Source organism: Ailuropoda melanoleuca, chromosome 5, assembly GCF_002007445.2.
Source record: "Ailuropoda melanoleuca isolate Jingjing chromosome 5, ASM200744v2, whole genome shotgun sequence".
Classification (NCBI taxonomy): domain Eukaryota; kingdom Metazoa; phylum Chordata; class Mammalia; order Carnivora; family Ursidae; genus Ailuropoda; species Ailuropoda melanoleuca.
In genome coordinates, this window is record NC_048222.1 from 81,663,612 (window position 1) to 81,690,177 (window position 26,566).

Below are 26,566 nucleotides of genomic sequence, written 5' to 3' on the forward strand. Positions count from 1 at the left end.
TGGCTCATAGAATTTTTAATTTCTGCCAGATTCGCTTTCATTTCTGCCCTTATAGATTCTATATTCTCATTAACATTTTTGTTAATACCTTTTTCAAGTCTACACATCATCTTGACCATTGTTACACTGAATTCCATTTCTGATAATTTGGTTATATCCATATCCATTAGTTCTGTGGCAGAGGCCACAGACTCATTGTCTTTTCTTTGCTGGGGGGGGGATTTNGTGGGGGGGATTTCTCCTTCTCGTCATTCTGATGAGGAGAGGTTGTGGGGTAGTCTAGGGCCCAAATTATTGACCGGGACCCAGGCTGTGCGCCCTTGTTTTATAGGGATCTTAGGGATGTGGGCTTATGATTTTTCAGCCTCCCTTCTGGGGGAGAGGCCTGCCGCGCCGATACTCAGGCAAACCTGTTTGGGTAGAGTCTCTGTGTCCCCTGCGAGGGGGGATGGGGGTGGGCACCCTGTGAGCCAGTATTTCCAGGCTTTTGTTCTCTGGCGGCTTTCCCTGGTGGTTTGCTGTGCCTCTTCTGAGAGTCAGAGCAGCAGCGGCCGAATCTCAGCCTCTGTCTCAGAACAGGGGGTTCACGGACCATTCTCCACTGATGTTCTGGCCACTTTAACTCTTATTCTGTTGGTGCTGCTTAACCCTGCAGCATCCCGGGATGTGTGCCCCACACCCGGCGTCCCAGCCCTCACTTCCCGGGCCGGCACGTCTCTGTCCTTTGTGTTTCTAACACCGCCAGTTGCCAGCCACCAGTCACCCCCGCGTGCTCCCGGAGCTCCCGGTCTCAGTCTGGATCCAGTGAGCACACCAGAGTTCTGGAGTTCTGTGAGAAGTCTGGTGGCATGCACTCCCGGTTCACGGTCTCAGTCTGCTGTCTCGTGGGTGCCATCTGCGAGTCCTGCCACTCCCCCGTGCAGGTGGCTACCACTTCCCAGCGCCTGAAAGCAGTGACTCCCTCCCCCTTCCATTTATCTTCCGATATTTGTGCGCAGTTTCATGGCTCCCTGCTTCATACCTCAATACTCAGCGCTGGAGATGTTCATTTGTAGAGATCCAGATGTATCTTCCTGCATCTCAGGCTGATTCCGTGGATGTTCAGGCTGGTCTGGTACCTATCCAGCTCGACTCAGGGGATCAGCTGAAAAAGGAGTTCCCTACTTCTCCGCCATCTTAACTCCCTCCCACATGCATTATTACATTCTTGCATCTCCCCTAACTCTTAGGTATTATTGCCATCCTCCCCATGATACCAAGCAGAAAAGGAGGCCTTGCAAAGGGGAAAGGCAATGTCTAAAATCACAGCAGGGCGTAAGTGGTGACCAGGATCTTGGTCTGTAATGAATGTCCTATCGGGAGCTAAACCCCCGCATCACCCTGCCACCTGCTCCATCTATTTGGGGGTGCTAGGGTGTGGCTGAGAGTTCAAGAAGGATAACTTGGCTGCCCTGGAGATACAGTGGGGTTGGAAGGAGATTTGAAACTGACACAGCAAAGGACGGTTTAGATGGGGTCTCAGACTGCAACAGAGTTGGAAAAAGGAAGACTCAGATGGGAGTGAGAGGGGCCCTCCCCAGCCCCTGCCGCAATCTGTCCCCTAGAGCCTGTTGCCCCGGGCGGGGCAGCTGCAGCCTGGGGATCTGAAGGCAGCAGGTGTGGCAGCTCTAGCAAGCAGGCACAGTCACTGTGCCCAACCCTGGGCACCTCAGCCACTGCCAGGGACATGCGTGTCAGATCCTGGGACACTGGTTTTGCTCCAGAATCAATCACTGAGTGATTATCTTGGTCCTGAAACAAATGGTACTCTCTGAATGCTGCACACTTTTCTCCAAGGTCTGGAGAAGCAGGGACTCCCAGGGCCTCAGTGTGGGCAGTCACACCAGTTCACTGCCCAAGCAGATGGCCTGGCTCCGCGGGCACCGTGAAGACTGGGTCCCCACATTCCCTAGTCTTCCTGTTGTCAGTGGCAGTATGTCTGTGCATGTGAATGGGAGTCTACCCAAAAAAGAATGGACAGACCAGATGGACTGTCAGCCCTGCCATCTTCAGTGTGGCTTCTTGTTTAGTGTCCGGATACCCCAGTGGAGCTAATTATTTATCTCCTTCCAGCCCTTCTCCGGGACAGGTCCCTGGTGCTGTAGACTCAGGCTGGGCCCTGGCTCCAGAAGCTGATCCCAGGGGCTGGGGGAGACCACCTCCTAACAGTGGGCGCTGCTCCTCAAAGTTCCCCACATCCCCCCACTCCTTGCTTCTGTGAGGAGTTGGCAGGACAGCAGCCAGCATTCTGTGGGACAGAGACTCCTTTCCCTTGGGGGCACTTCCAGTGGGGCTGTCCTGGATTGGGGGTGGGCAGGAGGCTTCAGCTGGGAGCCAAGTTCCCAGAGGGTGGGGGACTCTGTTGGCAGCAGAGTTGAATTTAGGACCAGGTCCTTGGGCTCTAAATGTCACGATCAAGTTCACTGGCTTGAACCTTTGGCTGGCCTTTGAAGATGAAACTCCCTTTCTGCATAAGTGACTAGGGGAATGCAGATTGCAAAGGGCCAGCCAGTCTGGAAAAGGTAAGGAGGCAAAGCTGTTCCATTAAGGCCAGAGCTTGGCTGCCTTTGGCAGACCACCTGGGGTAAGGTGGGGGCAGGGAGCAGGTGCCCACTGGAGAGCACTCTGCAGATGTTCATGAACATGTGGCGCTGAGGGTCCACTGGAGCACCTAGAGGAGCTGTGGCATTCAGAGGCCAGGAAAGGTGGGGCATGGAGAGCAGCTGTCTTCCTACCCCAGATCATACAAGCTCATGCCCTTTGGAGTCAGGAACCTCTGGGCTGAGTCTCCTCAGCAGCATCTCTGCTTGAGCATTCCTAGTGACAGGAAACTCACTACCTGATGAGATGTTCTTTCCATCACTGGATGGCTCTTGCTGTTTGAAATGTTTGCTACATGTTGAACAGATAACACTCTCTCTGTAGCTTCCTCCATCTCTTTGGGATGACCATCCTCCCCCTGACATCCCTTCAAATGTTGGGATTCATGCATCCCAAGTCTTCCTCAGACTAAATGTTCCCAGTGTCCCCTGCATGATGCCATCTTCAGCCCCTTCTCATTCTAGACCTTCTCCCCTGCTGGAGCTCCAGTCCCCCTGAAATATGCTCTGAGACACAACCATGGCACTTGTAGTCTGTCTGACCATCGGGGATCTGGTGTGAGACTCTGCCTCGACCCACAAAGTGTAACCTCAAAAGGGCTTCTCAGGTAATCAGGTGGCGCCTAGAGACATCTGCTGCTGTAGAGGCCAGTACTGTCTGACTGGGCTCTGGGGGCTTCTGGGTTTCCTTGGAGACCATCTGGGGCCATGAAGGGGGTGGGGCCAGTGGGTGGGGTGCTGGTTCTGGGGCCCCTACTCCTATCTCACTAGAACAAAGCTGTTTGAGCATGTTTTAAAATGGGCTTGCTACATAAACTTGGGTTTGAAGCAAGAGCACTATAGCTTAAAAATATCTAAAACTGCTGGCATTGCCTAACGTGATTTAGTCTTCTGTTACATGCCATCCCTAGGCCATCTCCCCCATCCCAAGGATGTGCAAACACCTTGGCTCAGACCAGCACTGAAGAAAAGGGGCCATTTCCCCCAGATTGGAGAGCCAGGGCACTCCATTCTTCTGCTCCCAGGGACATTTGAGCGCCTGGCTCTGCTCTGTTCATAGAACAGAGTGGTCATGAGCAGGTGCGGCAGGCTTGCACACAGGGTATGAAGAACGTCTGTACCACTCACACGCTCTTGGTGTGGGCTGGCTCACATCACATGGTGGCATGGGCATCACGGGGACTCGGGGATTGGGATGGGCAATGCCCGTACGGTGTGCAGGTACTGAGTGTGCAGGAGGCAGTCACCAGGTGGTCCCCAGCTGGAGAGCGGGCCCCTGTCCCAGCCCACAAGAAGGTCATTTCCCCAGCCTCCTGTGGGTGGGGGGGACACTCACAGGGCAGCGTCTCAGCGCTGTTCTTCTGGATCATTATGCAGAGCTGTAGCACCAGTTGGGGGGCGCTCTCCAGGAAGGTCTCAAGGAGGCGCAACATGTTGACGTCTGCATATTCGTACATCATAGCCCAGTAGAAGCGTCGCTGGTGTTCCTTCCGCCGCTGGCTCTGAATCCCCAGGTACATGGTGCGGATATACCTGCCGAGAGAACAAGAAAGAACACACAGAGCGTGGTTAGGGGCAAGGAACGTGGAAGGATCACACCATTCCCCAAAATCAAGTCTGCCTGTGCCCATGTCCTCTCCTTCGCTCTGAGGTTTTCCAGATGCTTGGACTAGGGTTTTTTTCCCCAGCCCGCAGACAGGGTGCTAAGGCTTTGGGGTGGAGGAGTTGGGGGTGGAGTGGGGGCAGACAGGCCAGGGAGGGGGTCTTAGGCAAGTCCTCCCCTTCCTGGCCTTGGTTTACTCATCTAAAAAAATGAGAAATGAAAGAGTGGGACCAGATCTCCCAGGGCCTGCCAGTGAAGCTTCACAGTTGAGCTCCGAGGACATGTGATCTTTCTCATACTTAGGACCCCAGGGGGAACATTCCAGCAGGATTTCACCTCTACTGCACAGCCCTGCCCCTCTCTGGGGGAGGAGGAGAGGGAGGTAGCATTTGTGAAGCTCCTAAGTACACTGGTTGGCTGGCCCCCTGGTGCCAGAGTCCCAGGTGCCAGACGGGTGTAACTCCCATGTAGGGCAGACAGGGAGCCACTGCGCCATCCCGGCGTAGGCTCCACAGCTGGATGGTGGGACAACGAGGAGCTGGCCCCCGGACACCAAACTCAAGCTCTCCACTAGGGAGACACGGAACCCGCAATGGAGCCTCTGTCTGAGGGTGGCATAGGACACAGTCACTCTGACGTGCTGACCTGGCTCCGTCCGAGAGGGACAAGCAGCAAAGAAAGTGGGCATAGGTGGAGGGTACAGGCTCTGGATTCAAATGCTGGCTCTGTCATTTGCTAATTGTACGATCATGGATGAATTACTCCAACTCTGAGTCTTTGTTACCCTTCTTTAACATGGAGAAAAGAGTCAGCATCACGGGGTTGGGGGGGAGAGATCAGGGAGATAACACACATGGTGGACATGCATCCTAGGTCCCCCATGGCTCATTTACACCTGAACTTTTGGAAGTTGTCTCTAAGCCACAGTCAAGGGGAGGATGAAAGGTACCATCTAAGTCAGCCAGTGGTCTCTGAGGCTGAGCCCGGGCCAGAAAGGCCAGCAGGACCAGCAGGAAAGTGAGGTTCAGGATCCACTTAGGATCAGGAACATGAACCACACACCAAGGGCCACAGCCAACGCGACAGAACCATGTGTTTGACCTTGACTGTTCCCTGGTAATGTATATCACTGTGTCCTCTAAAACACTAAGCCTGAATCATCGAGGTTGAGAGAGCAGGGTTGATATACGATGTGGTCCCTGCTGTCCTCAGGCACCGTCAGCTGCTTACTTGGGCTGCTAGGCAGTCCCTCCTCTCTGACCCCATCACCACCCCCAGCCTGATCCCCGCTATCACCCCTCTTGCCTGAATCAAAGCAGTAGCCTCTTAATTGGCCTCCCAGGGTCCACTCTTGCCCCAGAACACAGCAGCCCAAGGTGCTCTTTGAAAATCATAAATGCAATCATGTTATCCCCCCCACTTCTTTCAACCCTCCCACGGCTTCCCATAATGCTTAGAATAAGATCCAAACCCCTCTCAGGGCTCACGGGACCTTGCCTTCCCCTCCAACCCCACCTCCCACTCTCTCCCCCCTCCTTTCTTGTGTCTTTTCTATCTCTTGAGGAGCACAGAAGCTTGTCTACTCTTCATACCATCTCCCCAGGGCCAATAGATGTAGAAGGAAGACTCCTGTCCTCCAAGGCTGGAGGGTCCTGGTGGGACAGCACTGTCACGACACTGTGAAGGTAGCCCACACCCAAGTTTGCAGCAAGTTCATGAACAGCATCATAAAGCCAGTCACTGAGAGGGGCTCTGTATCTCCCCCACCCTGGAGCAATGGGAGGAGCGGGGAGTAGTCCAAGACCGTGTTTCGATGTTACAGAAGCTCACACTTTAGAAGCAAAGACGCAAAAGCACGCATTTATAAAATAGCTGAAGACTGTAAAGAGATGCTCCTCTCCAATTCTCAAATGGCAGGCCTTCCTCCAGAGCGCTAATCGTGTACTGGCCCCATCGTTGAACAAGCGCTCCAGGGTCCCCTGACCTATGCACCAGGATGCAGTGCAGCCCCACTATACCCCTGGTGTTACCTACAACAAACACCTTGGCAACGAGGAGCACCCATCCCACACCAGATGAGTAATACGGATCCTTAAGAGCCTTTGCTTGACAGTTTCTCTGAAGACACCCACCCAGGGAAGCTGGGATGGACACCGTATTTCCCTCCCAGCTCCCTCCCTGCAGTGAGCAGAGCAACAGTCCTGCTGGAAACTAAATCAGGCAAGGCTGGGGGCAAGGGCTGAGGGCAGTGCCGCTCCAGGTGGGTCTGGTGTGGGGGCAGCAGGTTCACCAGGCCAGCCCTCTGCTGGAGTCCTGCCAGGCCTCATGGGGCACATCTGGTCATTGTCTTTAACTCGTGGGGAAACAGGCTCTAGAGTGAAATGGAGCACTGACTTCTGGTTCTGTACAGGTTCTGTCATGTACTGGCTGTGGTGCGTCCCACGAGTCATCTTCCCCAAATTGAGGGACCAGGAGGAGGCTGGGGAAAGGGTAGGGATGTTGTTGGAAAACTCCAGGGTCATTGAGAGAGAGATAGAGACAAAGAAACAGAGGGAGACAGAAAGAGATACAGAGAAAAAGAGACAGATGGTGAGACAGAGAGACACAGAGAGAGATACAGAGACGGACAGGGAGAAACACATACTCACAGAGAAGAGACACATAAAGAAAGACAGAGAGAGAGAGAAGTGGGAGGGAACGGAGAGAGAAAGAGAGAAAGGAGAGGAAAGCAGTGTCACAATTTCGGGTCTGAGGGAAAGGACCAACCGGAAGAAGTCATGGCAAAGATTAATTGGGGCAGGGGAGGCTTGCTGTAAGAAGACAGGGTCACAGGTGGTCTGGGAGAGGTGGGGGAGCAACCAGGGTGAAGGGAAGGGTTGAATTGGCCAGATCTGATGGTGGCCTGGGAAGGCAGAGCAGTGGAGGACAAAGGTGCACTGGCTGAGGTCAGGGCTTGGAGTCCAAAAGCTCCATACGCACCCAGAACAACCATGTGCCCAGTGGGTCTCACAGGTCAGGTGTGGGTTCCATGACCCAAAACTGAGCTCTACCCACATGAGGCAGCTGCAGCACACATGCCTTGGGCCACAGACTCCCACAGGCACCAGATCACAAATTTATACTCCCTCAGGGGTACACTCAGACCACAGACTCTGCTTCTCCCAGCCTCACAAGGTGGCCCAAAGTGGAAGAATGACTATGTAGCAGAGCCCAGCCTACTCATCCAGGGCATGGGCCCAGGTAACATCAACACTCATTCACCTCGGTCTGCCCTACCAGGGCAAAAGGAATACTCGATCTGCTCCCTACACCCCCATTTCCCCAAGCCACAGGCCTCCATGCCCGTCCTAGCCATGGAAATGGAAGGCACTGAGCCCAGAACATGCTGACCCGACTATAATATCTGTCAGAGAAACCAACCTTGAATTTCTTCTGGGAGCGCATGGCAAGGTATGGGAAGAAACGAGGGTGGGAGTGGGCAAAGCCAGATCCTCTCCCACTGTGCTGATGAGCAAACAGATGCTGGCAGCCCAGAGTGCACCAGGATCAAGTCCAAAACCAAATTTGGAAATCATTCCTCCTGAGACACCAGCTCATGCAGCCTCCCACCCTTGTAGTGGGAGCGACATCGCGGAATCCAGTTCAGGATTTCCCAATCGAGTGCCTTCTACCTAATTCTACACCCTCTGGCTCCTGCACCCTCCTCCTCTCTCCTTGAGTCCTTGTAACTGGGGGTGCGTGTAAAATCCGGAGTGGGTCTAGGTGACCTCTGAGGCCGCCCAGCCAGCTGCCTCTGCTAAGCCTCCAGCCCCTGTGCGAAATGTGGCCACAAGGTGGCGCCAGACCCTAAGCGAAGCAGGAAAGCTGCTCTGCGAGGTGATCTCATCCCCAGCAGGCAGCCTCCTAAGGCCTGTACCCTTCCGTGGACAGCACTGGGGTGCAGGTGGCAGGCGAGGCCCAGGGCAGGGCTGGATGTGCTGAGTCCCTACAAGGCAAGCTGCTGCTCCTCCAAAATCCTCATCTTCCCCATTTCCTGGAAGTTTCCAAGAGCTCACCATGTCCTGGATATTAGTTCAGGAGATAAGACGTCCAACTCTCTTCCCGGATTTGCTTCCACATCTTATGGCACCTGTCATGCCATCTCTCTCCTAAGAACATCGGATCGTGAAATGCATGGGTCTAAAAGCAGGGAGACAGCGGGTTATCATAGAGCGATGGCTCAGGAAGGCTGGGCCTGGTCTTTAGTCTGCAGGACTGCGTGGCCTTGGGCCAGTCACTCCCAAGGCTGTGTCCATGTGATGCGTGATCACAGAGGGAGGCAGACCTCAAGCTTCCAGCGTTTTTACAACTTCATCCTTCCTTAAGTGAGTGGCTTCATTGAGTCTGAAGTCTGGCCTAGCATCTTTATAAATAATAATAGCTGATGGTCGTATGGCATTCATGTGCCAAGCCCTGTTCTGAGCATTTCGTACTTATGAATTCATTTAATTCTCACAACAGCCTCTGAGGTAGATGCAATATTACTCTCATTTTTCAGATGGCAAACTGCAGCACTGTGCTTAACCAATGTTCCTCAGTTTACTCAGCTAGGTAAGTGGGTGAGCAGGACTTCAAGCCCAGCAGTCTGACTTCAGGGCCAGTGCTCTTAACTCTTACCCATGTGCCAACCAGGGATGGGCCATTTGCCTCTTTTCTTCTGAACTTGGTCCACCTTGCTCCCCTTGCCAGAGTGGAAAAGCAGACCACCAGGGCTCTGGTCCAATTCTCCCACTGGCTGTGTTACCTTGGGGGACATCTCCTAACTTCTCTGAACCTCAGCTTCCATATCTTTGAAATGCCTGGCCCAGAGTGGGATCCCATGTAATCATGCCCCCTCTGAGGGTCACAGGGGCTCAAATGCCTGTGACACTATCCGGGAGAACAGAAGGCTCAGAGGACAGCTATTGCTGCCTCCTGAGGTGCTCCCCTCCCATTTTTCCTTCAGCTAACTCTGCTTATTCTCCCCTCCCCAGTTCTGTGTCTTCCTTGTACTTTGTAAACCATGGAATTGTTTAAGGTTCCTTATATCTGCCTCTGGAAGAACTTTCTAGTCATTTGAGTACATTCTTACCCTTATACCAGCCCCTTGAGGGAAGATACTTTGTTATCTTCTTTTCCCCATTGGCTCATTTGAGGCTCAGAGAGGTAGAGTGGTTTCCCTAAAGGCACACAGCCAGTCATAGTTCAGGCAAATCAAAGAAGGTCTTACCCAAACTATGTTGCCCCACTGGGAGTTAGCTGTAGGTCTGCCTAAAACTGGTGAGGATAGGAAATAAGTGATTTCTGAAAGAGGCAGGAGGTTGAACAGATTTGCTCTCTGGGCCTACAGTCACCTGCTACTTCTCGTGACACTCTCAGAAACAGTATTCTGAAACCTCTGACTATACAGAACAACCTGTTCTCAAGGCCCCAGATGGTTTTTTGGGCCAAAACTTAAAGAATCCTCATTCAGAAAAATAAAGTCTACCAAACATTTAAAGTAGAAATATCACCAATTCTACACTTTTTCCCCCAAAAATGTAAGAGAGAAAAGAACACTTTCCCATTCATTTTATGAGGTAAGCATTCCTCTGCTATCAAAGCCAGACAAACACTGTATAAGAAAATAAAACTACAGACAATATCCCTCATAAACAAAAATGCAAAAGGCCTCAACAACACATTAGCAAATCAAATCCAGTAACATATAGAAAGAATGATATACAATAGCCAGTTGGGTTGATCTTGGGAGTGAATGTAAGGCTGCTTCTACATGCAAAAATCAATCCATGCAATCAATGATATTAATAAGGCAAAACACACATTACATTAATTGATGCAGAAAGAAGGCATCTGACAAAATTCAACATCGGTTCATGATTTTAAAAAAAAGAAGAAATTCTCAACAGACTAGAAATAAAAGAGAACTTCCTTAACCTGACAGGTGAAGGACACCCACCAAACCCAGAATTAATATCATACTCAAAGATAAAAAGTTGAATTCTTTCCTCTTAGGATCAGAAACAGGCAGCGATGTCTACTCTTACCACTACTACTCAGTATCATACTAGAAGTCCCAGTCAGTACAATAAGTCGAAAAAAGAAATAAAGTATGTAAAGATTGCAAAGAAGGAAGTCAAGTTGTCCCTATTTGAAAATGACATCATTATCTAGATGAGAAATCCCAAGAAATATGCAAAAAAAGCTCACAGAATTAATTAATAAGTTTAGCAAACTCTCGTGATACAATGTCAGCATACGAACATTAAATATGTTTCTGTAGAGTTCGAATGAACAATTGGAAATGGAAATTTAAAAAATATATACCACTTAAATTAGCTCCAAAAAATGAAATGCTTAGAAATAAATCTAATAAAATGTGCAAGGTTTGTATGCTGAAGCTACAAAACACTAATAAAAAAAATCAGAGAAAATCTAAATGATAGACATACCATGTTCATGGGTTGAAAGACTCAATATAGTGATGATATATAATGACAATTCTCTATAAATTAACGTATAGATTTAACATGATTTCAGTAAAGGTCCCAGCAGTAATTTTTGCAGATATAAACAAGCAGATTCTAAAATTTATATGGAATGGCAAACGAACTAGAACAGCCAATGGAATTTTGGGAGGAAAAAAAAGATAAATTTAAAGAACTCACACTACCTGATTTTAGAACTTACTATAAAGCTACAGTAAGACAGTGTGGTGTTGGCAAGGAGAGAGAATCAGATCAATGGAGCAGATAAGAGTCCAGAAACAAATCTACACATATAGGGCAACTGATTTTTGATTGAAGGTGTAAAGATAATTCAATGGAGAGAAGATAGTCTTTTCAACAAATGATGTGGGCACAATGAGTCCTTCCCACGCAACCACTAACTTAAAATGTATCAGAGATTCAAAGCTAAAACCATAAAACTTTCAGGAGAAAATCTTTGTGATCTCGCATTCGCGAAGAGCTCCTGGAAATAGGATGATCCATAAAAGGAAAAAATCGAATTGGATTTCATCAAAATTAAAAACTTGTGCTCTGTGAATGACATTAAGAGAATGAAAACACAAGCTGGGAACAGGAGAAAATATTTGCAAATCACATATCCCACGAAGACAACGAAGAACTTGTACCCAGAATAGGTACGGAACACTCAAAATGCCTACGCGCTAGGAGGGCAGAAGAGCCCAAGCAAAGGAGAAGCAGCAGGACTTCCTGCCTCCCTTCCTTGGGCCTGGCCCGGAGCACCTGGTGGCTGAGGACAAGACTGCTGATGGCACCGCAGCTGGGAGAAGGAATGGCCACAGGGCACTGACTCACCTCCCGGGGTCTGCCCTAAGCCTGGGTAGGGAATACCTGTGTAGGGGCTACCAGGATCTAAGGCAGAGCCGGCCCCATAGTCCTACCCCAGAGGCCCCCAGGGACAAATGAGCTGCTGCGGGGGCTGCTGGGGTGAGGCCAGGGATCTGACTGTCGACTCAGGTAAGGGTCTTAGCACTGTCCAGCTTCCACTGCTCACTGAGCATCTGGCTTCTTCAGGAAACCAATTCTGTGAGCTCTTCTATTCCACCCAGGGAGTGCTGGTGGCCTAAGAGGGTGGCGCCTCAGGCCCCCCTCTGTTTTGGCCTTAGTCCCTAAAGCTTCCCTAAGGAAGGGAAGGCAGAACCTAGGATGAGGTCCGGAAGCAGGAAGTATAAACAGGTCTTGCTGGCACAGGGGCAGGACTCCATCTGCAAGTACCAAATAGCCCCAGGCCGGCCTTCCTCCTCCGCATGCACGTGTCCTGGCTCAGGGCAAGCCGGTGTCACTGTGATAGGGCCGCCCCTCCAGAGCCCACATGGCCGTCAGGGAAGGACTGTGACCCCAGGAAGCCACTAGAAATCTGCTGGGCGGAGGCCAGATGGAGGCTGTGGCCGCCCCTGCATTTCACCTACAGCCCACAGATGCAGAGCCAACCCCGGTGGGGAGGGGAGGCCAGGTTCTAGGGGCAGGGGTGGAGAGTGGTGGTGGACCCCCACCTTTTTGCCTCACCTGCAGACGCAGTCTGATGGCAGAGCTGAAACAAACCGCACAACATAGCTCCTGCCCTCCCTGTGGGGCTTCTGGCATCCCACCTCGAGGAGCGTGTCTTGGTCGACAGCAGTAGAACTTACCCAGGACATACAGGACTTGACACAGAGGCCACCACATGAGCTGTCACCCATAAGCTGATGACCCTCCGGTCAGCACATCGCCTCTTTCCCTAGCTGGCAGGGGCCCCTGTCTCCCCGCTTCCCCCATCCAAGCAACTGGAAGGGCAACCTCTTCCCTTCAGCCAGCACAGAGATGCAATTGGTTCCTTGCAATGGGCTGTCCTCTTGGGCCCTGGACCGACATGCATTTGGCTCAGGACAAATGGGATGCTGAGGCTTAGGTCATGCGAGGACACAGCTCTGGGCCCGGCTGCCAAGCTGCCAGGAGGCCCACAGGGCTGGGCCACAAGACCAGGCTCCTCACACATCAAGGGAGGGGGCCGTAGAGGTTCAGTGGCTCCTGGGGAGGCAGACCTCAGTGGGGAAGAGCCCAACGAGGGGGCTGTTCCTCCTTGCCTTCGTGATACCGGGAGCCCCACCACCCCAAAGGCTCTGTCCTCCTTCCACCCTCTCCTGTGTCTGCCTCCCTGCCTACAGCCTCCCCCCACCAGCTGAACAACATCCTGCCTTTCTGGCCCTTCTCATCTCACTCCTTCCCCTAAACACCCCTCCACCCACCCTCGCTCCCCCTTCTCTCCAAATGGCTGTTCATTTCTCCAGAAGTCTCAAACTGCAGAATGTCTGCAGGGTCCATACTTGGAAGCAGGAATAGAGGATAGTGTAACAACAACACAACAGCTCAGAGTAGAGTAGTAACAGCCACTCAGCACCCGCCAGGCCTGCGGCTTTACCTGCACCATCTCATCTAACTGCACACCTACTCCCCTCAACTGCAGGAGGCAGGCACCACTGCCCGCCTTTGGAGATGAGGAGGCTGTCAGGAACTTGCTGGTTCCACCCAGCCAGTGTTTGCTGACCCTGGGCATGTGCAGCCCCCAGAGCCCTGGGAAGCTTTCTTTGTAGCAATGACCATGGGGCTGCTGTGTGTGTGTGTGAGTGTGTGTGTGTGTGTGTGGTAGTTAAGACCTGTCACTCCTGTGGGACCGTAAGCCCAGGAGAGTAGGCACTGTGCTCAGCTTTGCACCCCTTGTGCCCCAGCCCCTGGTCAGCCCCCAGCCCACAGAAGGAGCTGGCAGAACATCTGCTGACTGAATGAGGTAGCAGGGCTGGGCCGAATCCCCACCTCCAGAGCTCAGAGCCCACCATCTGGGTGGCCATGCTACCTGGTGGCCCCTGAGAGCCCCGAGGTGAGGAGGCTAGAGAGGCTGGCAGTATGAGACCACTCCACCCATCAGGGCCTTGCCTCACCAAGGAGGACCCCAAAGCCTAGAAGTGGGTCTGGGCCAAGGCCATAGAAGCACTCAGGCCCCCAACAGCCTGTCCAGGGCTGTGGACCCCCTGAACCAGGGCTGCCTCTGCCGCCAGCAACCAGGCCTGCAGGGTAGCCATGATGGGGTCAACACACTGACCCCTCCGTGGCCAAGAAGTGTCCAGCTCTTTCTGGAAAGACTCGGAAAGCTGACCTCGAACTCAAGACATACTTTTTATCTGAAACTAACAATAATATGGTCATTCACCTGGAGAGCTCTTCACTATTTTTTAAAAATGTCTTTACATTTTTGTTGCATTTAAATACAAGTAACCATGCCTCCAGGACCACATGATGCACCTTGACCCTTACCTGCGTGGGTGTGGCGCACATGCTCTCTCAAACACACACTCGTACGCACCTGCATTCAGACACGCTCCACCCTCAAGAACCCACTCCACACCAACACCACACACAGACACACACGCACACTGTACTCACAGTGTCCTCACACTTTGCACGGAGACATCCCCGGTGTGTACATGCTAACTACACATGACGTTCGTACGCTCACACAGCCACACTACATCGATGCAGTGTGTCCCGCACAGCACAGAGACACACACGTACAAAGTGCCATATACATGTGTGTGCTACACACCTCTAAGCCTCGGCTATACAGACACCTGTAGGCACACAACTGCATCCCTGTGTCCCAGCCGACCCTGGAGAATGGTGGGGGGTCTCCCCTTGTGCTTCCCCCTGAGACCCCCCCAGTGCCACCTGCTCCTGGCCATTCACTGTCATCACAGCCTCCTTGGGGAGGATGGCGCACGCACAGGACAGAGGAAAAGCCGAATCCACATCCAGCTGCTGAACCATCTTCGGTAGCTGTGAGCCAGCTCAGAGAACAGGGGCGCTGCGGTGCCAGGCGGATGACAAGTGAGAGGGTTCAGGGATTTCCAGATCCGATGACACACCACCCCCAATATCAAGGACAAAGCTGGCCTGGCTGACACCAAAGCACCCAAGGGCTCACTGCTCTCTGAACTCGCAAAGGACCCCGAAACTCTGTTCACATATATTCTGCTCTACCCCACCTGCGCCTGGTTTATTTGGGAATTCTGACTTGTCAGGGAAGCAGTCCAGGGGCTGGGGGCTGCTGTGCCATTGCAAGACCTGCGTTCTTGTCTGGCCCATCCTTCCTGGGGTGGAAGCACTGCCTCTCATGCGTCCTTTCCATTCCTGACCACATCCCAGGGCTGGAAGGATCCAGGGCCGGTGGTCATGCAGTGGCTGTAGGAGAGACTGGCCCAAAGGAGGGGTGGGGGAAGCAAGTTTCACAGGGCTTGTTTGGAAACCTCACCAGCCTAGGGTTTGTTGCCTGCTGGGAATTGCTGAGCCGGGTCACCAGGGCCACTCAGGAAGGTGTCAGCTGGGGGGCTCCGAGGCTCTGGGGCATAGAAGCTGTTCTCCTACCTGCATGCCTTTGACTTTGTGCCCAGTAGGAAGCTCTGTGGCTGTTTCCTGTAGTCTTGGAGCAGAAGTAGGCAGCAGGACAGAGCAAAAGTCCTTCTAGTCCTTCCAGATCATTCACAGATCTTGGAGGGCAGGGGGGAGTCAGCACCTGAGTCATCATAGACAGGGTCAGGGAACAGCCTGCAAGCCTCTGCCATTACTGTTATCACCATTCCCATTTTACAGAGGAGGACATTGAAGCTGACCTAGATTTGGTCACCTGGGTGGCTCCCCCTTGGCTCTGCATCCAAGGATTCAATCTCCTGCCACCCCCACCCCTCTCCCACACCTGCTCCCTGCTCCCTGACTGCACCTAATGGCTCTCCATCCCCAGACCTTCCTGGTGTGCACCTGTTTCTATGTCTTTGTTGATACTGTCCCCACTGGCTGGAGAGCCAACAGGTGTGGCTCTCCGTTCCTTCCCATGGAGCCCACAGCTCGCAGGCAGGAGCAATCCCACTTTCACATGCCGTACTCCATGTCAAGGGCAAATGATTTTCCTCCCCAGACTCCCCTTATACTGGGTCCCCAGTACAGTAATAGCTCCCATTTATTGGGTTTCCCTCGAAGGCAGGCACAATGTAAGTACTCTACTCATATTAAGTCATTCAACACAAAAACTTGAAAATTGTCTACACTGAAGAAACAGAAGTAAGAGAAAGCCCAAAGACATAGAGCCCGGGATTCACACCAGGTAGCCGGGGTCCAGAGAGGCTGCTTCTAACCTCGTACACTGTACTCTCCTGTTTGTTATCTTTTTCTCATTCCCCCTCCCTCTCCATTTCATTTACTCTTTGTGTTGGATAACCTATTAGCCCCATTTTACAGATCAGGAAACTGAGGCTCAGAGTATGTGCAAATTAGAAAGCCAAATTTAAGCCTCTGTTTGGCTCTGTCACCTGCCTGTTTTCCCCTCCTCGAGACCTCTGTCCTGCACTAAAATAGCTCTGCTTGCAGCCCACACTGCGGCAAAGTCACTTATGTGGAAAGATGCCTCCCAGCTAGATTTTGACCCCCAGGACAGGTATCCGTACACCCAGTGGCCCTGGCCCACCACGGTGACATCCAATCAGGGGTGCTAAGGTGGATCTAGCCCCTGCACTGATGGAAGACCGGTCTCATTTGGTGGAGAGATACCTGCAAGCCCAGCTTCAAATACATGAAATGCACACGCCCCAACATAGATGGCCAGAATGGGGCCAGGAGCTCAATGAAAAAGTAGGAAAGACTTGGGTTGTACACAAGAGAAAACTTACCAGCCAGCCTGGCAGGATAATGCTACAATGAAACAGGTTTTCTACCCCTCTCTGGACAGTTCAGGAAGACAAAAGCAAATCAGTTGGGGATGTGAGATGTCAGACACCCCCAGCTCAAGGAGGACAGCAGGTGCACCTGCCCAGGGACCTCTTGGCCCTAGCACTTGACCACAGGCACAGCACCGTGCACCCAACATCCACATGAGCATATATACATGTGTCCATGCACAAGTCCACCTGTCGACTCCCTCAAAACCACCTGAAATGCCAGGCCCAGGTGGCTCGAGGGGCCCTGGAGCCTGGCATAGAGGAATGCATGTGCCCACGCAACCCCAACTATGGGCCATGGGCTCTCTTTGAGTATGAGCACAGACTCTAGAACCTTCCACTTCCTAGCTGACCTTGGAAGTCCCTGCTCCCCTCCCCCGCCAACACACACACACTCCCGCTGAGTGTGGAGGAAAGGTGGAGGGGCTAGCTGCCAGCTCACCCCTGAGAGTAGCGCATCAAATCAGAGCTATTTTTAGCCCTTCTCTCCAGTGTCCCTGACATCAGCTGAGCAATGGTGGCTGGCTCAGGGCATACATCTGGGAAAGCAGGCATGAAATGGCATTTCTTTGCAAAGGCCCAAGAGAAATAGCAGGGGAAAGCAGCATAAAGCTTCAGGTAAGGGAGGTGGCTTCAGTGGATGTCATCCACTAGTCTTCTGGATGAGTCATGGTGGAAGGGTGGCCTAAGCACCCTTCAACATCCATGGGCTCAGAAGAGCATAATGCGGGGCAGAAACTGCCCCAGTCTCCCCTGCCTCATATCCCCACCAGGGCTTCTTTGAGACTTGACAAGAAACTTGATTAAAAATATTGAAATGACAATTATCATATGATTTCTCTCATCTATGGAACATAAGAACTAGGAAGATCGGTAGGGGAAGAAAGGGATAAAGAAAGGGGGGGTAATCAGAAGGGGGAATGAAGCATGAGAGACTATGGACTCTGAGAAACAAACTGAGGGCTTCAGAGGGGAGGAGGTGGGGGAATGGGATAGGCTGGTGATGGGTAGTAAGGAGGGCACGTATTGCATGGTGCACTGGGTGTTATATGCAACTAATGAATCATCGAATTTTACATCAAAAACCAGGGATGTGCTGTATGGTGACTAATGTAATATAATAAAAAAATCAAAAAAATATTGAAACAGTTTGAAAACGTCATATTGTAGAAATGCTTCTGGTTCCCCATTATAAGCTCCCAGAAGGCCAGAGACCGAGTTTTGGGGTTTCAGCTTATCTTTGCATATCAGAAGCATGGTACATCACCGTGCACTTGGTAGGTATTCAGTGTTTGTTTCATGGAAGAATAAACCAATCAGGAAGGCTGTTAGTAAAATCCTTGAGCTCTACAAAGTTCATACATTTATGTTCTAAGTGCCCAGGGCAGGTGCAAGGAAAACCTCCCTACCTCCAGGCTCGGGGTTGCCCTGAGTCTCCACTGGGACATCCAGGACCTGGAGCGTGCATCTCAGAGGGTCTCTTCCCCGCCCTTCCTCCCTCCTTCTCTTGTCCTCAAGCCTCACTCTGGCCCAGCCCAGGTTCTCGGTCCTGAATGATTTTATGACTGCATCTGATGCTTCACTCTGGCCAGCACGTGCTCTTTCCAACCAGGTGAGCAAGCCCATCCTGTCACTAGAGCTGCCATGTGCTTTTCTGCTTGAAAGTGGAGCCATGGCCATGCCCGCAATGGGAGACGCCACTTTGCTGTTCCCCAAATTAGAATAAAGACTCCTGATGACAAGCCCCTCACGGTATTGCTCTGCCCGCATACCCAGGACCCAAGGCAGACCCAAGGCAGCCCACGCGCACACAGGCTTCCCCAGTAGAATGGGGGACATCAGCTCTTCCTAAATGAGGGAAATCCTTCAGGGCTGTATGTAGTGCCTCATAACTTTGAGAGGGGTCCATGACTCCAAAGGCAAGTCACCTGCCCTCTTCCAGGAGCTTGGGATCATGTGATAAACATAGAAACACGGCCCCCACCCCCCACCGGTTCAGTGGCCCCAGGGAGCCCCGGCTCACGAGGCAGGAAAATGTGCCTGTGCCTTTATCATAAGCCTCAGGTGCAGGGTGTGGCTAAAACACTCCAGGGCCCCCTCGCTAGCTCACAGTGGATCTATGGTGAATGAATGTGAACCATTAGAGGAGGGCTTTGGCTTGCCCATACTCCCTCTTGGGGATCATGTACCCCACAGGTTTACCCTCCCATGGTATCCTTTCATTGGCCTTAGCTTTTCCCTTTTGGACTCCTACGAGCAGAAATCCAGACCCCTCCCAAGTTATTCAAGCACTCAACAGACATCACCGAGTTCTGCTGCATGCCAGGGGCTGCCCTAGGTACAGGGGACCCAGCCTCATCCTCGCCATTCTCCCTTTGCATCGTGCCTCCCCATCCCACAGCTCTGTGAGTCCCAGTGGAGGATGCAGTCACCACCCCGGTGGTCTGCAAGTTCAGTACTCAGGCTCTGGGAACCACCCTCCAGCTGTAAACACGGCCATTGGTGAGTGAGGAATGGATGAGGACAACTCATGTGACGACTCACTCACTGATGGACTTGACCCTGGCATCAAGGTTTTCCTGCCGTGTCCTGCTGCCACCATGTCCTGGCTGTGTGGCCCTGGGAACATTCTTACCCCTTGTGTTTCCTGCTCAGTGAAACGAGTAGAGAAGACCAGACGAGTTTGCAGGCTCTGGCACTACATTGACACTGCAGACCTTGTAGGGTCTGGTCTGCTAGTCAGAGATCTTTTCAGATCAGTGGTCACCTTTCAGGACTTGGGCCATCTCCTCCCAGAGCATCCCCACCGACCCACCCCAAGGCTTCTGAGATGGGAGAGGCTCAGCGTCTCCCAGGAGTGTAGCCCCTCCAAGTCCTCTTCTGTATCCAGGCCTGTCTCCAGCCTAGGAAGCCAGAAAACGTCCTGTGCATTGTTTCCTGGGGCTGCCCAGGGAAGTAAGCTAAAAATAGAAAAGACAGAGACATTTAGTGGAGGTGGCATGTGTCAGCCAGAGAGGCCAGAGTGCATTGCCAGGTGATGCCAGGCTAAGGCCCACTCACCAGGGTCCTGGGCAGCCCGGCCTTCCCAGGAGGCCTCCCAAAATCAGGCATAAGAGAGGGTGGCAAAGGCTGGGGTGATCCCTTGTACCCAGGCCAGAATTCTTCTGTGTAAGCCTCGCACTCAGGTTGCTCGCTCCCTGAAAGTGTCCCCATTCTCAGCTGGGACACCCGGGAATGTGGGAAGAGCACTGGCTCAGAGTCAGGAAGCCTCTGCAGTTGACCAGCTTTAGGGCCTGGGACTCCTCGCCCCCTTTGCCTGACCCCAGACCCCCATCTGTAAAGTAAGGAGATGAATGAGAATTTCCCAGTTCTTCCCAAATGTCCAGTTCTAAGGGGCAGCCATGTAGACCCTCCATAACTGTTCTATAAACTCCAGGGGGAACGGGCCATCTTGCTGACTCAGCTCTGGCCTGCCTTCCCCCTTTCTTGGCAGCAGTGACATGGAAGAGGTCATAAGGGGGGGGCACCACCTTAGCCATATGGGCAGGGGTGAGAGTTGGCTCTGACCATGACGCTTGCCAGCTCCACCCGGGCTGGAGGGAGGCGCAGGACATGGTGTCTAGCCTTGGGCCTAGGTCACCTGCCAGGTTGGAGATGCCTCACCTCCTGGGGCCAAGGCCAGGAGGCAGCACGAGCTGAGTGGGCCCTCTCAGCTTTCATAGGCTCCTAGAAGGGGCTCCTTGGCAGAGCAGAAGGTGGCTGCACCAGGAATCACAGGTGCAGGCCTTTTCTGTCATTCCCACTGTCCAGCCCAGAGATGGCCAGAAGCACACCAACATCATCGCTTCATCCATAAAATGGGGATAAGGATTTCTTGTGGATTTTCTTTTAACTTCCTGCAGGTGTGAGTGAAGAAAATAATGTGTCTGTACAACAGTCTTCATCTAAGAACACATATCAAGAACAGAAACAGCCTCGTCTCCTCCCTCAGACAGACAGAAAATGCTTAATAATTCACTCATTCATACCTCAGCACATTCTGAACAGAATTTGAGATGGGAACCGCATATGATACAGTTGGCCAGCACCACAGACCTTCACTTATTGGCCATACTATCCCTCTCCCAAGATCGCCTGTGAGTAATTGTTGAACATTTCTATGAGACAGGCAGTTTGCTAGAAGTTTCTCATGTGCCATCTTAATTAATCCTCACAGCTGTCCCATCAGACAGGTATTATTTCTGTGCCTTTCTACACAGGAGCAACCTGAGATGATCTGTGACTTGCCAAAGGTCACAGCGCAAGGATGGGGGAGCTGGGACTCACACCCAGAACTGACTGTGAGCCCCAGAACTTCAGCAGCATGCTCTAAAATCCCTCTGTGAAGGCTTTTGCAAAACCACCAAGTGCTACTCAGTTGGGGTCATTCATCCATCAGTTTCCCCAGGAGAAGCTATCCTGGGCCAGTCCCTGGAACAACATGGCATCCCGCCCTCATCCCCACCCCACCCCTGGAACTCACGTTCCAGGTGCAGGCAGACCAAAAACAAAAAAGCAAGCAAATAACATCATTCCCTAGGGTGATAAGTGCTGCAGGAGAAATAAAACTGTTAAAGGGACAGAGATGGAGGAGCGTGTATGGGCGCACCCACGCCTGCACGCAGCAAGGGAGGCCTTTGCGGATGTGACAGGGGGACCGTGGACCTGAGTAGGGTGAGGGGCTGAGATATGCAGAAGGAGCACCCAGTCAGTGGTTCCCAGAAGGGAATGGCTAGAGGAGGAGCAGCAAGGACACCCACTGGGGGTCTAGAGGCTGGGCAGGAGTGAGGGGACATGGGATTACCTGGGGCTCATCTGGGAGGAACTTGGTTTTAGTCCCAAATAACGTAGTGGCTAATTGTACATTACACATTACCATTATCTCTCTGATCTTTGTCCCCATGTCTCTCTGCAACCTTACACAAGTCCTTCGGGCTCTCAGGACCCTAGTGTCCTCACCTGTAAAATGAGAAGGCCTGTTTGGACAACCTTTACTGCCCTCATCTCCTTCCATGCCATCAGTGGGCATTTGGGACCAGAACCTGATCTCCTGGGGTGAGGGGCACACCTGAGGACATGTGACCTGGCCTGGGGGGCTAGCAGGCCATCCTGTGTCCTTTACTCAGACGATCTCTCTGGGAAGGGGTGCAGCCAGCAGAGTGGTGCTCTCAAGCATCTCCTGGGCAGAGGACCCCAATTGGGACAGCTGTTAGAGAGCCCAGGGCCCTTCCATGGCCAGCCCCAGCTTGAGCCAGCATGAAATGGGCCCACACATGGCTGGTGGCCTCTGTGGAGGAGGGGACAGGAGGAATGCAGTTTCCTCCTTACTAGGCTTGAGATGGACATGGGGAGCCTGAGCTTGGGGAGGGGGCCAAAGCAGAGTCAGCATGTGGTCCCCATGCCTGGATGAGCCAGAGGCATGACAGGTAGACCAACAGTCAGGCACCAGTCCCTGGACCTCCTTCAGTGGGCCAGGAGAGATTTGGATCAGCTTCGGTGTGAGTCTGAGCCAGGCTGGAGGCTGGGAGGAAGAGCCAGCTATACAGATGTTTCTTCCTTTCCTGATCCACAGCACAGGGGGTGCAGCATGGCCTCCCATAGCTCCCCTGCACCCTTCCTCAGCATTTCCAGAGCCCCATCTCATGCCTAAGTCCCACCTGCCTCCAGGTGAGGCCATTACTGTTTTCTAATGGCAGAACATTTTTATTGCTGCCAAAAAAAACCCCGAAACCACTAGCAGTCACTCCCTACCCCTCTCATCACAGCCCCTGGCAAGCACTACTCCATTTTCTGTCTCTATGGGTTGCCTTCATAGAAATGGAATCATGCAATATGTGGTCTTTTGTGTCTGGCTTTTTGCATTTAGCATAGCACTTTCAAGGTTCTTCTGTGTTGTGGTATATATCCATACTTCTTTCCTTTCTGTTGCAAAATAATAGTCCATTGGATGGATACACTACCTTTTGTTTCTCTGTTCATCAGTTGATGAACATTTGGGTGGTTTCCTCCTTTTGGATACCATGAAGAATGCCGCATGTGAACATTCATGTACAAGTTTTTGTGTGGATGTGTGGTTTCAGTGTTCTTAGCTATATACCTAGTAATGGAATCATCAGGCATATTGTAACCCTAGTGTAACTTTTTGGGGCACTTCCAGACTATTTTCCAGAGTGGTTACACCATTCTGGAAACATGCAAAGGTTCTAATTTCTCCACATCCTTGCCAACACTTGCCATCATCTGTCTTTTTTATTTTAACCATCCTTGTGGGTGTCAAGTGACATCTCATTGTAATTTTCATTTCCATTTCTCTGATGACTAATGATGTTGAACATCTTGTCCTGTACTTATCGGCCATCTGTGTATCTTCTTCGGAGAGATGGTTATTCAAAACTTTTGTCCTTTTATAAATTGGCTTGTCTCTTTGTTATTGATTTGTAAGAGCTCTTTAAATATTCTGGATACCAGTCCCTTATTACATATATATTATTTGCGAATATTTTTCCCATTCAATAGGCTGTCTTTTCACTTTCTTGATGATGTTCTTTGAAGCACAAAAGTTTTTAATTTTGGTAAGGCCCACTTGTTGCATTTTTTTCTTTTGCTGCTTGTGGTTTTGGTGTCATATCTAAGAATGCTTTGCCTAAGTCAAGGTCATGAAGATTTACTCCTATGTTTTCTTCTAAGAGTTTTATAGCTCAAGCTCTTTCATTTAGTTCTATGATCCATGTTAATGGTTTCTATGTGAGATGCAAGGTAAGAGCCCAACTTCATTCTTTTGCATGTGGATGACCAGTTGTCCCAGCACCCTTTGCCCCAAAGACTAGTCTTTCCCCATTGAATTTTCCCAGCATGCTTGACAAATATCAATTGCCCATAAATGTAAGGATTTGTTTCTGGACAATTCTGTTCCATTGACCCACATGTCTATCTTCATGATAGCACCATACCATCTTACTTACAACAGCTTATAGTAAGGTTGGAAAACAGAAAGTATAATTGCTCCAGTTTTGTGATTCTTTTTCAGGATTGCCCCTCTGTCTCTCCCTCCCTTGCTCTCTTTCTCTCTGCCTTCTAACATGCATGGTGTGCAGACCAATGTCAAATACAAGCCTAAGTGTGTTGTGTGTATTAACTCAATTAACATGACCTGTGAGGTAGGTTCCATCGTGGTCCCATTTTGCAGATGAAGAAACTGATGCACCAGGAAGTCAAGTAATTTGCCTAAGGCCATACAAGTGGTAGGTGGCAGAGTTGGGAGGTGAACCTGAGCCATGTGGCTCTGTTTCTCTGACAGACACCCAGGGAAGTGTCATGGATGTGGGAGTGAACCAGTCTGGGCCTCCTCTTTTATAAAGAAATAACTGGAGGGCAGAGAGGGTTGTCTAAGGTTCACTGTGACAGAGGCGGGATGAGATCCAGGTCTGAAGATCTTGGTCTCTTTGCCCACACTGGCCCCTTCCCACTTCCATGTAGCCCTGCGTGTTCACTTCAATGTGAAGTTGCCTTGTCAAAATGGTGGGAGGGACACAATGGCCATGTGGTGATTCCTTTGGCTCCTGGAGAAGAGGGTGGGTACCATGATGCTGGGCCAGGCTCTACACAGACCCATGGTCCTCCTCACAGGGAAAAGGGCTTAAACCTACTCCCCAGGGAGCAGGGCCAGGATAAGGACTGCATGGGGTCACTGTCCCCACCATACTGTACCACCCATCACTTTGTATCTAGTGGAATCCCTAAAGTTTATCTCTTTCCCCAAACTGTAAGTTCCAGGAAGTTAGTGGCCCCATATCCCATCCTTGTGACCATACGGCAGACCCCAGCAGGCACATAGCAGGCCTTGGCTGATGCTGGCTGAATGGGGTGACTGAGTCATTTCTGCAGCCTCCCTCATTTGGGGTCTAGTTCCCCAGCTGATAGTCAGAAGCTTTCATTAGATTAACACTGCCTGGACCTCCCTGGTGCTGGATGCAGCCACCTTCTAGCTGGTGTCACCCCTGCAGAGAGCCCCACTGGGCAGAGCCTGGCGTAGAGGCCACAACTGTCTGTGAACAACAGGCCCACCAGCCCAGCAAGAAGGTCAGAGCTGGGGTGGCTGAGACTTCCCCTGTTCCAGGGAGGAAGTGGGGCTGCTGACTCATGAGCCACCTGCCTCTGTACCTCCCTCCTGTCTGTTGCAAGACATCCTCTCTCAACACATCTTAAGCCAAACCATTCCTCTTTCCTTTTGTTCATGTTCTATGGAATCCTGGAAATGCCCTTTCTCCTTCAACTGATTAACCCCTCACTATTCAAGACCCCACCCAAACATCACTTCTGGGAATTCACTCTGTCTCCTTCCCCCATCAACACTCTCCCAGGGACAGTGCCCCTCCTCTGTTCCCCTTCTCCCCCAGCACCTGTCACTGTAGCACCCAATGCACACTGTAAGATAGTCTTAGTTTTGTGGGTTATGTTTGTTTTTCCTTTTGTCTCCTCTACAAGATCATGAGCTCCTAGAGCAGGACTTGTCCACTTAAGGCCAGGCTCATGGCCATGCTCAGCTACTTTCTGAGACTGATGGAAGGAAGGAGGGAAGGAAAGAAGGAAGGAAGGAAGGAAGGAAGGAAGGAAGGAAGGAAGGAAGGAAGGGAGGGAGGGAGGGAGGGAATGAGGGATGGATAGAGGAAGGAGTGAGTAGACTAAATCAGTGGATAAATGAGACCACGTGTTGCCCCACGAAAAACACTGGAAAAGTCATTCAGTGATCAACCTAGTCTTCAAGGCAGCTTTCAGTGGATTAGTGCTGCCCAGACCATCCAGCTGACAGCTTAGCAGGACTCCTCCTACCCCAGGAGCTAGCTGGGAACCCACCTATCCATCCTCAGCTCCTCCCTCTTCTCACAAAGGACTCACATGCCTCTCAAATCCTTCCTGTCACCAAGGAGGAAAATTGTTCAGGCCAATTCACACTAAGATGATAACGGCTTAAGGTATTATCCCTCCAAACAAAGATAAATGCTTGGAATAAAAGGAATGATGGTTTCCGGAAGCCATGTTTCAGACAATACAATGGCTCTCATTGCAGAGTGGATCCCACTCTCCTTTCTTCTACAGGAAAGACTGGCTTTGCTTACTCTTACAGGCCTCCTTTCTGTAGAGAAATCTGTCTGACCAGTCACAGAAATCCATCCTTGGACCAAAAGGCACACCTCTCCACAAAGCAGGCAGAGCAGCCAATGTATGTGAACTCAGTGCACTTCCCCACCTACCATTTCTCTTGAGTCTATGATGTAGATGAAATAGGTATTATTATTCCCCTTTTATAGCTGAGGAAACTGAGGGCTGTGAGGGTGTGACTCGGTGAATTTCAGCCACAGGGACATTTAAGGTCATGCACCACTGACCAGGCTGGTCTTCTTGGGATCTCCAAAACCACCTTCCACAGCCATGGAGGTCCTGCTCACTCTCCCTAGCTTCATTTATCACAGGCACCTTGGAATATGAAGTCATCCTGTTTACGGGGAAGTCACTCCCAGAAATGGCTACCCACGAGTCCACTATAGGCTGAATTGTGTTCACCTCAAATTCACATGTTGAAGTCTTGACACCTCAGACTGTGACTGAATTTGGAAACAGGATCTTTAAAGAGGTAATTAAGATAAATGAGATCATTGGGGTGGGTCCTGATCCAATATGACTGGTATTCTCATAAGAAGAGGAGGGTAAGACAGACACACACAGACTGAGGGATGACCAGAAGAAGACACAGTGAGAAGGTGGTTGCTATGGGCTGAATTGTGCCCCCTCCCAACAAATTCAAATGTTGAAGTACTAGCCCCACTGTGACTTTATTTGGAGGTAGGGTGTTTAAGGAGGTAACTAAGGTTGAGATCATAAGGGTGAGGCCCTGATCCAATAGGATCGGTTTCCTAACAAGAAGAGAGAGAGGCACCAGAGATCTCTCTCTCCTCCATGCACAAACAGGAGGGAAGGCCATGTAAGGACGTAGGGAGAAGGTGG

At 51.4% G+C, this 26,566-nt stretch overlaps 1 protein-coding gene across 1 annotated transcript in view; it reads right to left on the reverse strand.

Moving 5' to 3' along the window:
• Nucleotides 1-26,566, reverse strand: part of XKR6 (XK related 6) — a 347,439-nt gene that overhangs the window by 54,587 nt on the left and 266,286 nt on the right. The window contains exon 3 of the mRNA XM_034661724.1: nt 3,976-4,172. Within this exon, the coding sequence (XP_034517615.1) occupies nt 3,976-4,172 (197 nt within the window). The remainder of the gene's footprint in view (nt 1-3,975; nt 4,173-26,566) is intronic.